Genomic DNA, 15,639 nt, shown 5'->3' with positions numbered 1-15,639 from the left:
GTTCTCGTTTGAGAAATAAAAATGTTAGTTTGCTTGAATACTTATCGGAATGTATTTGATTTCAATAATATCATAGCTACGTGATTGATTATTGAATCTAATTTATTCATTTGTGTGTTCATGTAATTAATTATTGAATTATTTTATCCCAAACTTTGTATTATGGTTAAAGTTTTAGGGAAAATAATTTTAATTTGCTTGAATACTTGTCGGAATGTATTGGATTTCATTACCGTCATAGCTAAGTAGTTGATCATTGACAATTTGAAATTAAAAGTTTAATTGAAACATAAGGATCAGACTGTCATACTTGCCCCTATTTAATCTTTTGAAAAAAGTATTACCACGGTTTTGAATTATATTATTGTCAATGAGCAGTTTGAAATATAAAATTGTAAGTTTGCAAAAATACTTGACGGGATTTATTTGATTTCATTAACATCATAGCTAAGTAATGGATAATAATTAACAATATAAGCTTAAAAATTTCAAAATTTTGGTAAAGATTTCAAAGTTAGATAATTAGATGCCCTAACTACAAGAGTCAAATTGTGATACTTGCTTCACTGTATTATTTTTTTGTAAAAAAGAATTAGCTCGAGATTAAAAAGTAATTTGATGAAAAATTAATAAAAAGTGAAAAATGGGAAGATGAGAGTCATGGAAAAAATTTTTTTTGCGTCGACATTGACAAGTTATTAGATTTCAAAAGTATCATAGAGCAATTGTTGATTTAGAAGTAATTGTAATAATCTACAAATTCAAAAGTGGTAAAGTTAGATGTATGAGGGCTCTGCTGTCGTTCTTGTTTCGCTTTATATTCATACACCTTTTTTACACCCAATAGCTAAATATCAGATTAATGGTTTTAAAACTTTTTTTGTACCATACTTAAGTTTGAATTTGACTGTTAGCGCTTTATCATATATACTTCCCTCGTTGTCACCAGCCAGAATAAAATCAATATATATTATTTATTATAAATTGGCTCTCCAGCCGTTACAATAAATCTCAATTTCCAGCGCTAACCCTGAACTTAATATTATTTCTAGTCAATATTTAAAACTTTTCAACGTGTACTAAACTTACGGTTTAACGTACGGATAAACAACGTGTACTAAAATTACGGTTGGCATTCATTTAACGGTAAGATTTTTAAAAATGTTCACGTAATCATCAATAATCAGAAAAGAAAGAAAGTATGCGAATAGTATAGGTAAATAAATCGACTTACTTTCACGGTTTTGTGGCAGATAGTTTGAACGCTGTCAGAGGTCCGTTGAAGTGTCACGACGATTGATTCTCGAATTGACAACACTATTAGTATTTCAGCAATCAACACAATATATTATATCACCTTTTTATCGTTTCTCCTTGCAAAACACAACACGCACCCACAGAGCTGAAAGTAAGGTAGACTATGCACAGGATACGCAAAACAACGCGTCTTGACAAGATCACTTCGACAAGCGAATATCACGATGCACAGCTTCCCGCATGTTTTGACTGTGCAAGTCGTTGCTAAAACCGGTCTGCGCCCGCAATCTCAGCGGACAGCGCGAGAATTCAAGATGGTGGTGGAACTTATTCTGCTACATCAGGGATTCCCTTCGCGAAATCCCTCGATGTGCAGACTGCAGACGCTGATCTCGTGCGACGCGACGTCGGACGTTGAAAGATCTGTTAAATCGTCAATTGTTATTGTTACATATTGTTTCATTAAATCTCTTGCAAGTTTTAACTTTGTTGAAAAATCAGATTATTAATAAATTTATTTAATTATGAGCGATCCCGTAGTTATAAAACTTTTTAAAAAACTACTCGGTAAATATAATGATTTGAACGGTGTACATTTTTTTTATTCTAACCACGATTTAATTTCGTAGATGAAGCAACAAATTCCGATAATCTTGAAGCTGATACGAAGAAAATTAATACTCTCGTTAACATGATTAATGAGAAAATGATTTGGTTTGTAGTTTTTTTTTTCAATTCCACTTTATATCTGTTGTATGCATATTATCAATTTTTTTATTTATTCAATTGTCAGTGGAAAAATCAGTATGGAGGAATTACGCAAGAAAGTCTTAGACAAAAATCCTCATACTGTTTATTATGCTTTATTAATTATGGAAGAAGTAGTACAACATTTGAAGACTGTTCATGATACTAATAAGGTTTCAGATAATATTTTAGATATTTTGAAAAAATTGAGTGTTCACACTAGACATGAAAAAATAATGTCTAAAACAATGTTTTTGATGGAAGAATTGGAAAAATATCAGGTAATAGCAAAATTTTTATCTTTATTTTATTGAAATGTATATGTTGTCAATCGAATGTTAAATTTTTTATTTTCCTAATTAAAGGATTCTCAAAAATTGTTTGACAAAAATGTACATACTCGTGATAAATGTGAATCCGAAATGTCAGATAATGATTTTCAAGGCAATTTGAAAAAAATTCAAATGGATCAAAAAGCCAAATATAAGGCTTACTTAAAATCTTTAGGTAAAGCTACCTCATCCGATGAAGAAGAAGAAAAAGAAGAAGAAGAAAAAGAAATACAAAACAGTTATTTTAAAACGTAAATAATTTTGATTTAAATCAAATAATTACAACTAATTTTTTAATTATGTTGATGTTTTTAATCTGTTCTAGTGATCCAATATTGAAGTTAAATATTTGTCAAAAGGTACTTCAATTTTTTGAACTTATATCAATGAAATTATAATGCATATTAATATCTGGACTAACTTTTATCAATTATTGTATAGGTTGATAATCTTGCTCATGAAATGAAAAAGAAACTACCTAAAGATTTAGAAATTTCTAAAAACCAAAGAAAACAACTTGCTACAAGTGCAAGTAAAATTAGAGCAATAAAACATCAATCGTATGTAGAAGATCATGCAGAAGTATTTTGCAGAAGTATGAGACAATGTGCACAAGAAAATTGTGCAGATTGCAAAAGGTAAAATTTATATGCATTATACTTTTAAAATAATTATAAAAATGAATGTATGTATTTATGCATATATGTATTACAGATATAAAAAGGCTACGGCTCCAGAAGAGCCACTACCAAAACAACTTCCATATGAAATGCGTAAGGTCAAAGAAAGCAAGTTAAGAATCAGAAGTGTTTTCGAAGATATAAAAAAAGAGAAACAAAAAGAATATTATCATAAAGTAAAACCGTTTTAGTACTTAACATTTAATGCTTTGCTATTATTTAATGTGCAACTAGGATTAGTTTATTCAAGTTTATTTATTTTACTTTTGATGATATGTACAATTGATCATAACACTGGGATGCACATAGTACTACTACTACCAATCATGATATACAACAATTTACATATAAATTGGTGATGTGTTATACATATTTATATATTGCATTTTTGATTGAGTCTTCAATGATAGTTTATTGCATGCTTAAGTTTAAGAATAATCATCATAGTTTATAAAATTTTTGTATCTATTCACATATAAATTTAATAATTAATATTATTAAATAAAAATATTCAAGTTCTTAAAGAATCTTGAGTTTTTATATTTTCTTTGTTTATCTTCCCAAATGAATTGGTTTCTTTTACATACAAAAAATTTTCAATTGTTGAAATTTTTATTGAATTACATTGAATTTAATACATTGAATTTAATACATTGAATTTAACTGAAATTCTAGTCAGTGCTCTTATCATTACTTTTACTAACATAATATCCAATCTGGAGAGTAAACGATTTAAGACGATATAAATTAACCGCTCTCATATAACTCTGAAGTCTGAGTGTATCGTGACGCGGTCAAACGTTCTAAACCTGTCATATGGTCCTCGTAGAATTTTTCAATAAATGAATTTTATTATTAAAAGTCACATATACTTATGTCGAAGTTTTAGTCTAGAATAACGAGCTAATGATGAAAATTTTTTGGCTCAAGTTTTTAAATAATAAAATCGCTAAAAAACATAACTATCAGAAGAATTAAAAAAAAATTGTACAAAACAGTTTTCTAATTTTCAAAGAATAGAAATATGAGCAAATTAGTTTGTTGATATTATAGAAACGAAATATTATAGATATTTTCTACATTCAAGTAAAAGTTTGTTAACAAATCAAATCAACCATTGCCAACTTAATGTAGTCATCTTTTATCTACAGTCTGCTACTTTGCTGCTTATCGAGACGACTATCGTTTGAAACATTGCATGTTCTAGAGACTCGTGGGAGAGTGTATAAAAATTTTGCCGGATCGCAAATTATATATTTTGTTGTAACATCAGAAGTAATTGTTGTCACTTGTCACATTTTAGAAAGTCATTTCAGTTATGGCATCCTCCTTCAGGCTGACAAATTTGTCGCGTGCCGTCAAATTGTTTTCATTGACATCGAGAAGGTCTTATTCTTCTAGAATAAACCAATTCGCATACCCAACTTCAAAGGATCTCTTCCCGTCTCAAAGACAAGTATCTCCAATTGGTAAGTTTGACAACATTTTATGTTTGTCATTTCAATTTATTTTATTCAATGAAAAGTAATATATAAATACTTATTTGAAAAGTGGATTCTAGTATTGAATAATCAATTCAATTTGTTTATTAATAGATAAAACATATCATTTTTTTTCTTATTCTGTAGCTGCAGTATGTGTTCCATACAATGGGGTATCTCAAAGATATTATTCAAGTAGCGAAGCCAAACCAGAGAGACAAACTGAAGAAACAATTGTCAGCAATGACGCAGAGAAACCTACTGGTATGTAATATTTTTTAATTTAGCTCATCAAATACAAAAATGTAAAGTTTTAGAGCAAATAGTAATTTTCAAAGATTGAAAGCTGTTAAACAATTGAACGACAATTTCAGGTGAAACTAAGAAGCATGAATTTCAATCCGAAACACGAATGTTATTGAATATTGTTGCCAAATCACTGTACTCAGATAAAGAAGTGAGTTTATAAGAATTGGTTCATAAAGATTAAAAATACCTTATAACTTGAATTAAATTATTACATAATTGTTCAGGTTTTCATCAGAGAGTTGATTTCAAATGCTAGTGATGCTTTAGAAAAATTAAGATACTTAAGGCTTGCTGAAAATTTGGCAGCTGGCGATGGTGGAGATAGAAGCCTTGAAATTCGTATAAGTACCGATAAACAGGCTCGTACTATTACAATTCAAGATACTGGTCTTGGTATGACAAAAGATGAGCTCATATCAAATCTGGGAACAATTGCACGATCAGGATCAAAGGTATGGACATTTTTAGATTAGACACATTCACAATTTAATATTTTGACTAAAACTAATAGATTTATAACCCTGATTTTTTGAAATAGGCTTTTCTTGAATCTTTGGAAGGAAAAGAAGGAGTAGATGAGGCATCTAAAATTATTGGACAGTTTGGTGTTGGTTTTTACAGTGCCTTTATGGTAGCTGACAAAGTAGAAGTCTTTACAAAATCTTACAAAAAAGATTCTGAAGGTCTTTACTGGGTTTCTGATGGGTAAGAAGATAGATTTAATGTTTTTAAATTTATTTGATAAATAATGGTTATACATTCAATGATTACAATTAATTAAAACATATTAGCTCAGGCTCATATGAAATCTCTTCAGCTGAGGGAGTTCAACCAGGAACCAAAATAATTATCCATCTACGTACAGACTGCCGAGAATTCAGCGATGATAAAGTTGTTGATGGTAATACAATTTTAAATTAATTTTTTAATTTTATTTTAAAGCCTGATCATTTTAAATAATAAATTTTTTTTTAAGGCATAATCAAGAAGTACAGTAACTTTGTTAGCAGTCCTATTTTCATCAATGGAGAAAGGGCAAATACCATTGAGGTATTTATATACAATTTCAATCATTCTTAAATTTAAAAATGCAATATTTTGAAATGAGTATTATTTATTAGGCTTTGTGGGCTATGGATCCAAAAGAAGTTAAGCCCGAGCAACATACTGAGTTTTATCGGTTTATAAGCAATAGTTTTGATCAACCTAGATTTACAATGCATTTTTCAACTGATGTTCCCATTAGCATCAAAGCCTTATTATACTTCCCAGAGGGTAAACCAGGCCTCTTTGATTTAACAAGAGATGCTTCAGTGGGAGTTTCTCTTTACAGTCGCAAGGTTCTTATTCAAAACAAGGCCGAAAATATTTTACCCAAATATTTAAGGTTCATGAAAGGTGTTGTAGACTCAGAAGATATTCCTTTGAATTTGAGCAGAGAACTGTTGCAAAATAGTGCCCTGATCACGTAAGTGTTAGACATTAATGACTTAATAGTTTAATTGATAGTTATAAAACTTCAAATATTTTTATTTTAGAAAATTGAGAAATGTTTTAACTGCTAAGATCATTCGCTTTTTGCAAGACCAAGCTAAAAAACATCCAGAAGAATACCTTGAATTCTACAAAGACTATAACACTTTCTTCAAAGAAGGACTTGTCACTGCCACAGATGATTCCTCAAAGGTAATATATCTTAATTGGTAAAAAAATATCAATAAAAAATCAAATTTTTTTATTAATTATTGAATTACTTTGCAGGAAGAGATCGCCAAACTGTTGCGATTCGAATCATCTACCAAAAATGCAGGCGAACCCACCAGTATTCTTGAATATGTTGATAGACTTGCTAAAGATCAGAAATATATTTATTATTTAGCTGCACCCAGGTAAATTTATATTTTAACTGATTTTTATCAATTTAACGATTGAAAACATTGAAATTTGAAACAAATTTTCTAGTCGTCAATTGGCTGAACAATCGCCTTACTACGAATCGTTCAAAAAACGAAACTTGGAAGTTCTGTTCTGCTACGAGCCATACGACGAATTAGTTCTTATGCACTTGAGGAGATTCAAGTCTTTCGATGTCATATCGGTTGAGAAAGAAATGCACGAGAACGTCGACGAGAAGGATCAACCTAAAATTGTGAACGAGGCCGAAATCAACGATCTCATTTCTTTCCTCAAGCTCACCTTGAAAAACAAGGCTTACGATGTTAAAGTCACGAATCGTCTTGAAAACCATCCATGCGTGGTGACTGTACAGGACATGGCTGCAGCCAGACACTTTATTCGCACGAAGAGTCATCAATTCAACGAAGATATGCGCTATAGTCTGTTACACCCACGATTGGAAATCAATCCGAATCATCCATTGATCAAGAAAATTGGTCAGCTGAGAAGTACTGATCCTAAAATTGCTGAAATGTTGACGGAACAGGTAAAATTGATTTTTATAATCTATAAAACAAAGAGGAATAAATCCGATAATTAACTTTACAATAATTTTTAGCTATTCATGAGTTCTATGGTCGCAGCTGATCTCGTTGAAGATTCAAAAGGCCTCTTACTAAATATGAATCAATTGTTGACGGCAATCTTGGAGAAAGTGAAATAAAATGTTACTTTCTGTTATACCAGAGCGGGCTAAACCGTAGAAACTCGGTAAACTACCTTGCCGATATCCGGTTACTTCGACGTTATCGTTACATGTGTCATGTGATTTATGAATGACTGAACAAATATTAATCTTGATAAGATCAGACTGGATCTTGCTGTTGTTGCTTTTGTACATAAATGTATGACTTGTCATTTTTTAAATAAATGTTAATTATTGTAAAGAATCACTCTAATTCATTTAGACAGACTTTGTCAACGCTTAAAGTGAAAACTTCTAAGGAGCTCGTGCGTAGAATCACCATCAAAGCATCTAATACTCATCTAAGTTCCATGACAATTTAATTACAGTCTCTTCTCCTTCGAAAAAAGTTTACGCAAAGAGAGTATCGAGTGACTTTCTTGATGACAGGAGACGCACAAGACAATAAAGTCAAGAAGACATGCGCGTGTCGAGCATTGATATTTAAGCGAGTCAAGGAGTTCTCGCGAGTTTATATTATTAAATTGGCTACTCGAGAAGCCCCGCAACAACGACACAGCAGCAGAGTGTTATAAATAAAAAACAAAGTGAGACGCGCGCAAAAAAAAAGAAAAAAAATCCTCGGACGAGAGCTCGAAGTTGTTTTTTCTCACGATAAGTATATAAGAGAATTAAGCTCGTATAACGTCTTTTATCACGGATGCCGCCTCGGGGGGTGCAGGATATATATTCACATGAGTCGAGAGAGAGCGAGAGAGAGAGAGAGAGAGAGAGAAGAAGGGAGAAAAAGACTGACTGGCGGCAAAGATTAACGCTCCTCTCCTCGAGCTTTATATACCTGCGAAATGGAGCCGCCAAGCGCGCGATAAGAAGCCGAGTAAGCAAAAGCTCCTCTCCCATCTGGACTCATCGCTGAGCTATATATAGCCGTCGTCTCTTATATAATACTTATACACAGATACTCCTCCGCTGCTTGAACCATTTGGATTTTGCACCGAGGCTAAAAAGTCCAACGCTAAGCGAAAGCAGAAGCGGCAGCTTGTTCTGACACGCGGCAGTTATCGCAAGCTCGGCGCCCAGTGCAGCAATGATGAACGGACCTGTCCGTGCCACCGGACTCTCTTCTCTGCTGCTGCTGCTGCAGCATCAGCCCTCGCGTAGGCAGAGCGACGACGAGTGTTACTCCCCCCGTTTTGTATACATTATCATATAAAGTTGATATTGTGCATATAAATTTTCAGCTGTAAATTAAGGTCGAGCGTATTTGAAAGCTCGTTACAAGCATTAAGCCAACGTTTTTACAATTTTTGATACTAAAATACATTCCTAAATGGAAACAGAGATTGTCACGCAAGTATAATATCGAAAGAATGGCCTAAAATCGGCCGCAGACCTAGACCTAGATCATTCGCGAGGAGTTTTTCAGACTGGAACACACGAAGTGTGCATTGCGAAAAATTATAATCTCTTTTTATTTCTCTCACATACTGTATTAACGACTCCAGCTCACTGCTGCTGCCGCTGTAAAGTCTTTTCATCCGTGTCGCCTATGGTACAGAAATTCTATCACGGATCGTCACGCGTTACATGTGTCAATATAGAATGGAGAAAGAAAAAAAAGGGAACGAAATCCACAAAAAAAAAGGATATAAAATAAAAGGGAAGCCGATATTACGAGGACGTGTAAAATAAAAGGAGTCGACGAGACCTCAATAATTCATGTGCACTGCATCGTATGATATCGATATCGATGTTATAATCTAGAAAGTTCAAGATACAGTCAAAAACTTAGTCGAGTCATCGTTGATTCAATTTCCTTACGACAGACAAATAGCCCAATAATGTTTTTCAATATGACGGACAATTGTATTATACACGTAATAAGCAAAAGGATATGCCATAACGATCGGTCAATATGCGTCGCGAGTCGATGTAGCGCGTAAATCCAAACACAGATTCGGTAGTACACTGCAGGTGCAGCAGCACACGTTACAATTGTTACACGTCGAATTGTCACGCGTGACAATTTCACGCACGTTTGCCGAAATGTGCCGAAATTTTCGTAAATACACTGATACACAATTAAATGTATTGTGCAAATATATCGTTAATCGGAACAGGGGATATTTTAGACGAATAATACGTGTGGCTTTGCGCAAGTGTTATACATTCGATCTGGAGCGAGAACAACTGCTGCTGCTGCACACGCCCCTGTCGAAACAAATCGTGGCAATAATCGAGAGTGTGCGGGTGTGGGACACGGTGGAAAATTTGAAAAGTATAGCAGTAGGCCAGTTTCGAATCGAATGGGATCGTATTGGCTAATATATATAATATAAAAGTCGATCGAAACGCTCAGCCATACGTCAAACGCAATTTTCAAGCCCGAGCGTGAACTGCGATCATTTATAGAGAATATAGCGCGATCGTGCCAAAAGTGCATATGATATCCAATAGTGCCTAGTTTTTATTTATTTTTCCAAGTGTCGATAATTAAAAACATTTTTTGGAATCTCTCGTCTCGACGTCATCATGGCGAGTCGACTGGCGACGATGTCGTTGGTGTCGTCGTTGCTGCTGCTACTCGTGATAGCGGCAGCCTCCGCGAGACCCTACAAAGTAACCGAGGACGGTGAACCCACGCGAATCGGACTGTTTTCCACGGGAATCGCTGAAGCGCTTAGACGAGACAACGGCCAGAAATCGAAACGCGACGACGCCAAACATCGTCACCATCAGAAAAATACGTCGGGCAAGTCGCACGAGGGCGGCCACTACACGAGCTTCGGCAGCGACGCCGACGGCGAGAAGGGCTACAAGAAGACGACCTACGGCGACGGCGAGAACGGCTACAAGAACTACGACACCTTCCACAAGGAGAAGGCGAACAAGTACGGCTTCGAGGACGAGGAGGTCTACGGTCAGCAGTCGGCCGGATCGAAGAAAGCGCACAAGGGCCAGAAAGCGCATCGTCACTCCAAGCACAAGAAGCACAGTGACCACGACGGAGCTGGTACATGTCGTTGACCTCTCATTTTCTCGTCTTTAATTCGCCATTATATAAGCGAGTAACGTTGTTGTTTTTTTTAAATTTATAGCCACTAGCATGGAAGCCTCGTATCTCGACGGCGAAGACGGCGGCAGCTACTACGAAGGCGGTGGCGACGGCGGCGGTGGCAGCGGCGAATACTACTCCGAGGGCAGCGAATATTCCTCCGGCGAAAGTGGCGGTAGCGGCGGAGACGAGGGAGGAAATTATTCCGGTGAAGGCGGCAGCGGCGAATCCTACGCGTCGTCCGGCGAAGGCGGCGACGATTACTATTAAGCTGAACTGATATTTTGTTACGTATAATTATATTAATTGCCACTAAGAATTGCGTTACCTGTGTATGTTCTATATAAGTCTATTAAGAAACTTTTTTTATAAAAAAAAAAACAAACACAAAAAACAAGATTAAAACAAATCCAAACTCGTGTTTACTAATTTCTTCGTATGCACTACTAAATCAAACGTATAGTATACATATCGTGCGGACTGCGACGAAAATTGCATTTATATACCCACACACTTATATACGAGTGGATAGATGCGGGGCTCGACGTTGACGCATGGCTATAATGCACGAAAAAGAAATCCATCCTTAGCGCAGCAGATATGCGCTTGCACCGCAGGCTCGACTCGCAACCGTGTGCACGCGACCCACTGCACGCGTCTGGGGTTGGGGGGGGTGGATGAAATTTGTCGGCGATTGTCGCTGCTGCTGTACGTATATAAGCTAGCACGACGACGACGACATATATGTCGCGTGTTTTAAACGATGTCAGTCACGCGACACGAAAATATTAATCTCGTGTGAGCCCAAGTGTGTGTACTACTATATGCCGGGTCATCCCCCTCCTTACCGCGCGGTTATCTTCTTCCTCTTCGTTTTTTTTTTGCTTCTTACCTCGTGAAGCGCATAGCTCGACTTTCGCAGTGCACTTATAAAATATGTCGCAGCATTTATATAAGCCAAAGCTTGGCTACGACGACGACGACGACGACAATCGAAATACTCGCGAAAATCGCATTTGCTCGAATAGATTCTCTCTCTCCTCTTTTTTTTTCGAGCTCCGCGCATATAATCGACCGTTTGAATAATATAATATTAATACGCGGACAAAGTGCGCGCGAGGGGCAAAAAAAAGGGACAGAATGGGGAAAGCTCCGTGCCAAGACGAGGTACGAAACGATCGTTCTCGACTATGAATTCGAATATCGTACGGATATTAAAAGTAAATTTTAAGCTAATTTTTTAAAAGTGTTTGATCGGATATATGTGCCGAGGAATATTGAATATATTCTTCTTCGCAAGAAAGGGGGATACGATTTTTTTCTCTCTCTCTCTTTCTCTCAAAGGATTAACGATATATACCAAGAAGTATGAGAGATCGAGAACGAGGTATGTCTGTTATAAAATACTCTCGAGCTAGCTAGCGGCTGGGGCTTGGAATAAAATCTACTACTTGGAATTCCAGAGCACAGTAGTAGCTACGGAGTTCTCTCTGCATGCGCAAAGCTAGTGTATTAAAGGTAACTACGGCGGCGACGGCGCGCGTGTGAAATTAGACTCACGGCCAAAGCTTGCGCTGGATCTGTTCTGCCGTGGGTGGGAGTGAGAGAGTTAGCAGCTTCTCTTGGAAATTCTCGCAAATGCAGAGATTGCTTTGTAAGCAGATATCTCTCCCGGAAGCGCGTATACTAGTACTCGACGACCATCCTCCCGATGCTTCGGGATTTTCGTTAGCAGCAGCAGCAGAGCCTCTCGTTGCGATCCTTCCCTTGATTGACTCTCGGGGCAAAGCAGAAGAGAGAGAGAGAGAGCCACCTCGACGACGTGACCGAGAGTAAATTTCACTGAGTGAATTATAATGTATGTACAGTTCCGTTGCGCGAGCGAGCGAAATGAAAGATTCATCGACGGAGGGAGAGAAAGAGATGCATAGAACTTTATAATATGCGTCGTCGCTTGAGAATAAATGCTTGGCGATTACGTAAACATTGGAGATATAAATAAACTCAAAACTAACAATGAATGTATTATTTGGCTATGAAAAAAAAAAAATATGAAATGAATAATTGGTTGTGAATAAGAATAATAAGCGGCGATGGGTGCAGAGAATTTCTCTGATTAGAGGCTGAAAAAACTGCAGCGCCTCGAAATGACCCACCCTGCACCGTACCGATACATCTCCACACCGTGCATATTATAACGTCGTTATTGTATATATAGCTCCAAGGGGTGGCTGCCGCCACGTTAGCAGCCATAGTGTCTGTGCAGCAGCAGCAGCAGCAGCAGTCTGCGGATCTATGTATACGTGACTGGACTGCAGCGCGCATATTCGCGCGTCCGGGGGCGAAAATCCTATTAAACGAGAAAAGCCGTGAAAAATCTGTCGCCCATGGCTAGGCGGCGTCGTATATATACAGCGATGCAGACTCTCGGCGCGTCCGTCCGTACCCTTTTCATTACTCTTCTATACATAATTTTCGTACCCGCACACACAAAAACACATTGCCTCCATGAACAAAGAGGGCTCGAAAGAGAGATGGATATGTGTCATTTCTATATCGATACGAGATCGCTAATCTCGATTGTACCGGTGCGCACACGTATCATTATCTTGTCGAGTGCATTATAAACTGTCATCGACAGACATTAATCGTCGGACGTTAACGCACATGTTATAGAGTACGAGCCATTTTCAAAAAACCGTTTATACTCGTCCGCACGCGTATATAATAACGTGTATTCTACAAAACGATCGATCGATTTTTCGCTTATAACATACACTAGCTCCGAGCATTGCGAATCGAGCTCACTCATATATCGGTATAGCGTCAATTTATGATCGGTATTATGTCATAACGATATATTGGTGCGCAAGCGCGTGCGGACGAAATGAACGCGTTATACATACGCAGCGAGTGAATCGCTGCTCGCGAGCTACGTATATGTATCGATTAATAGACGAAAGCACGCGACGGCATGCGCGATTCTCGCCGCGCTGCCTAGTATCGACGTGTGCACAATATATATAATATATACATACGATCGATGGGTCAACCTGACATGTGTACGAGCACGTGTATTACCGTGAATTCCGCGCTGACCGCGATTTCGAGTGTCTCTCTTTCTGCAAAACATCGCGGCAACGATCGCAATCGCTCCCGATACGTATCGTGTCGAGCCGCGCGTCGCGAGGCAATCGATTGTGAGAGACGCCCACGACAGATGTATAATGCAGGCACGCTCGCATTTGCCAAGGTATACTGCTGTACTTATGACATTAGGAACGAACGTGCGCGAGTGCAAAATATAAAAGTGCAACGCTCGTGTATGAATATTCTAGTGTCAATAATTAAGTGCAGCAGCTCATGCTGCTCCTGCGCACGTCGAGTCGATCGGGATTGGCGCGTCGAGTGCCCACTTGAGAATGATCGAGCTACGATGACTCCGCAACCCTCGCACGCTTGTATCATTAATTGCCCTCGCATAGCATATAGAAAAGTTCACCCCGTAGCTCGAGACGTATGCGCCACTCTCGCCCTCCTATATATAACTCAGCTCTCAAAAACTTGAACCGATCCCGACGAGTATGTCAATATTGTACGTTGACGGTCGATCCCCTCGCAATATAAGTCGGGAATACCCAAGAGTATCGAGACTCGATTGCGAGTAATAGTGCATATTTCGAGTGCGAAAGTGTTCCGCGACACTTGTCCAAGAGAGCTACAGCTGTTATCTAATATATAGGATTACGAGCCCGCATGACAGTCTATTATAGCTCGCGCTTCAAGCCTCGGGAACGGTGCACGCTTGGCTTCATATCACTTTCTCCCGTCGTCGTCATCGTCGTCGTCGTCGTCGTCGTTGTCAGCGAGAGTAGTAAGACGTGCAGCTGCTGCTGCTGCTGTCGTGGGCAAAAAAGTGTACCAATAAACACTGCTCCAAGTCAATACACATAAAAGTAGAGATGGATCTTTCTCGATCGATCTTGCGGTAGACCAAGTTCATCGCCCCTTCCTCCGTATCGTATCTCTATTTATAAGAGCTCGGTCTTGAGGCCCCGAGCCAAGAGTCGTCGATGAACCACAAACAGCGATGCCTGCCACGGCTGCGGAGCGTTTCCGGCTTCCTCGGACGACGACGACGACGACGACGAGCATGACGTCGACCACGATGCGCCTCTTGCTCGTGTCTTCGCTCGTGCTGCTCATCTGTCTGTTTTGCTTTCCGGATCGGAGCACGGCTCGAGAGATAACCTCCGCGGCTGCGCCTGCCTCGATACCACCAAGAATCGTGCGCCAGGTCGCACCCGTCGTTTTCGTCGCAGCGCCTTCGATACCGGCAGCCGTCGTCAAACCTCCCGATCAAGAATCCGCCGGCACCCAACATCATCACCACAAGGACAGTCACGGCGAGGAACACGGCGGCAAAGAGCACCACCACCATCACCACGAGGAGCACGGAGAAAAGGGCGACAAGGGCCACAAGAGCCACCATCATCACGATAAGGGCGAACACGGAGAGCACGACAAGGCCCATCACGCGGGTCACCACGAGGAACACGGTGGACACCATAAAAAACATCACGACGAAGAGGGAGAGCACGGAGAGCATCACGAAGAGAAGAAGGGACACAAGGGAGGAAAGTTCGGCGAAAAGAAGGGCCATAAGAAGGGCCACAAGACCAGTGGCTACCATCACAAGATGCACAAGGACGAGTACCACAAGGAGCACAAGTTCTACGACGATTATCACAAAGGCGGACACCACGAAAAACACGGCCATCATCACGGACATCATGGTCAGCACGAGGGTCATCATAAGAAGGGCAGCAAGCACCACAAGGGCCATCACGACGAGCACAAGGGCAAGAAGGGACATGCCAGTAAGGGACATCACGATGAGGATCATAAAGGCCATCACGGCAAGAAGGGCCACGAGGAGCATCATCATCATCACGAGAAGCACCACAAGAAGGGCGGACAGCATCATGGCAAAAAGCACCACTACAAAAAGGGATGAATGTTCTGAATGTTATAACGTAGATGTTAATTATTGCATGTCTGTAAGTGTGTGTTATGTATCGACTCTCGTTGTTATATTTGTATTTTATTGTAATAAAGGACTTCATTCACTCGAAATTTTCCTAATAAGATTCATAATTTTTTCACCTTTTATAAA

General features: G+C 38.6%; 3 protein-coding genes across 3 annotated transcripts; all 3 read left to right on the top strand.

Moving 5' to 3' along the window:
* Positions 1-1,255: 1,255 nt before the first annotated feature.
* Positions 1,256-3,480, top strand: LOC106657032. The gene is made up of 7 exons (XM_014378278.2): positions 1,256-1,824; positions 1,887-1,971; positions 2,051-2,285; positions 2,370-2,587; positions 2,662-2,695; positions 2,778-2,974; positions 3,051-3,480. Exons 1-7 carry the CDS (start codon positions 1,782-1,784, stop codon positions 3,205-3,207), a joined length of 969 nt encoding a protein of 322 aa, XP_014233764.2. The 5' UTR covers positions 1,256-1,781; the 3' UTR covers positions 3,208-3,480.
* A 640-nt stretch (positions 3,481-4,120) lies between these two features.
* On the top strand, positions 4,121-7,631 carry LOC106656954 (heat shock protein 75 kDa, mitochondrial). Its single transcript, XM_014378172.2, has 12 exons — positions 4,121-4,485; positions 4,645-4,761; positions 4,872-4,954; positions 5,031-5,258; positions 5,345-5,511; positions 5,598-5,707; positions 5,783-5,856; positions 5,928-6,274; positions 6,345-6,492; positions 6,568-6,695; positions 6,769-7,249; positions 7,322-7,631. The coding sequence occupies exons 1-12, from the start codon at positions 4,335-4,337 to the stop codon at positions 7,424-7,426; spliced, it is 2,139 nt and encodes a 712-aa protein (XP_014233658.1). The 5' UTR covers positions 4,121-4,334; the 3' UTR covers positions 7,427-7,631.
* Positions 7,632-9,940: 2,309 nt separating this feature from the next.
* LOC106656838 (histidine-rich glycoprotein) lies at positions 9,941-15,480 on the top strand. The gene is made up of 2 exons (XM_014377992.2): positions 9,941-10,040; positions 14,828-15,480. The coding sequence occupies exons 1-2, from the start codon at positions 9,941-9,943 to the stop codon at positions 15,478-15,480; spliced, it is 753 nt and encodes a 250-aa protein (XP_014233478.2).
* The last annotated feature ends 159 nt before the right edge of the window (positions 15,481-15,639 follow it).

This window comes from Trichogramma pretiosum, unplaced genomic scaffold (assembly GCF_000599845.2).
Source record: "Trichogramma pretiosum strain Unisexual culture from Peru unplaced genomic scaffold, Tpre_2.0 scaffold14, whole genome shotgun sequence".
Lineage (NCBI taxonomy): Eukaryota > Metazoa > Arthropoda > Insecta > Hymenoptera > Trichogrammatidae > Trichogramma > Trichogramma pretiosum.
The sequence above is the reverse complement of the archived record's forward strand: the minus strand, read 5'-3'. Positions and strand labels throughout refer to the sequence as shown.

Excerpts from the sequence above, each read along its gene's own strand:
- LOC106656838 (XM_014377992.2), top strand. The coding sequence starts at position 9,941 with ATGGCGAGTCGACTGGCGACGATGTCGTTGGTGTCGTCGTTGCTGCTG. Across the intron at positions 10,041-14,827 it reads CTACAAAGTAACCGAGGACG|AATCCGCCGGCACCCAACAT; the intron begins GTGAACCCACGC and ends CTCCCGATCAAG.
- LOC106657032 (XM_014378278.2), top strand. The coding sequence starts at position 1,782 with ATGAGCGATCCCGTAGTTATAAAACTTTTTAAAAAACTACTCG. Across the intron at positions 2,286-2,369 it reads AAGAATTGGAAAAATATCAG|GATTCTCAAAAATTGTTTGA; the intron begins GTAATAGCAAAA and ends TCCTAATTAAAG. Across the intron at positions 2,696-2,777 it reads AGTTAAATATTTGTCAAAAG|GTTGATAATCTTGCTCATGA; the intron begins GTACTTCAATTT and ends ATTATTGTATAG.
- LOC106656954 (XM_014378172.2), top strand. The coding sequence starts at position 4,335 with ATGGCATCCTCCTTCAGGCTGACAAATTTGTCGCGTGCCGTCAAATTG. Across the intron at positions 5,512-5,597 it reads CTTTACTGGGTTTCTGATGG|CTCAGGCTCATATGAAATCT; the intron begins GTAAGAAGATAG and ends AAAACATATTAG. Across the intron at positions 5,708-5,782 it reads CGATGATAAAGTTGTTGATG|GCATAATCAAGAAGTACAGT; the intron begins GTAATACAATTT and ends TTTTTTTTTAAG.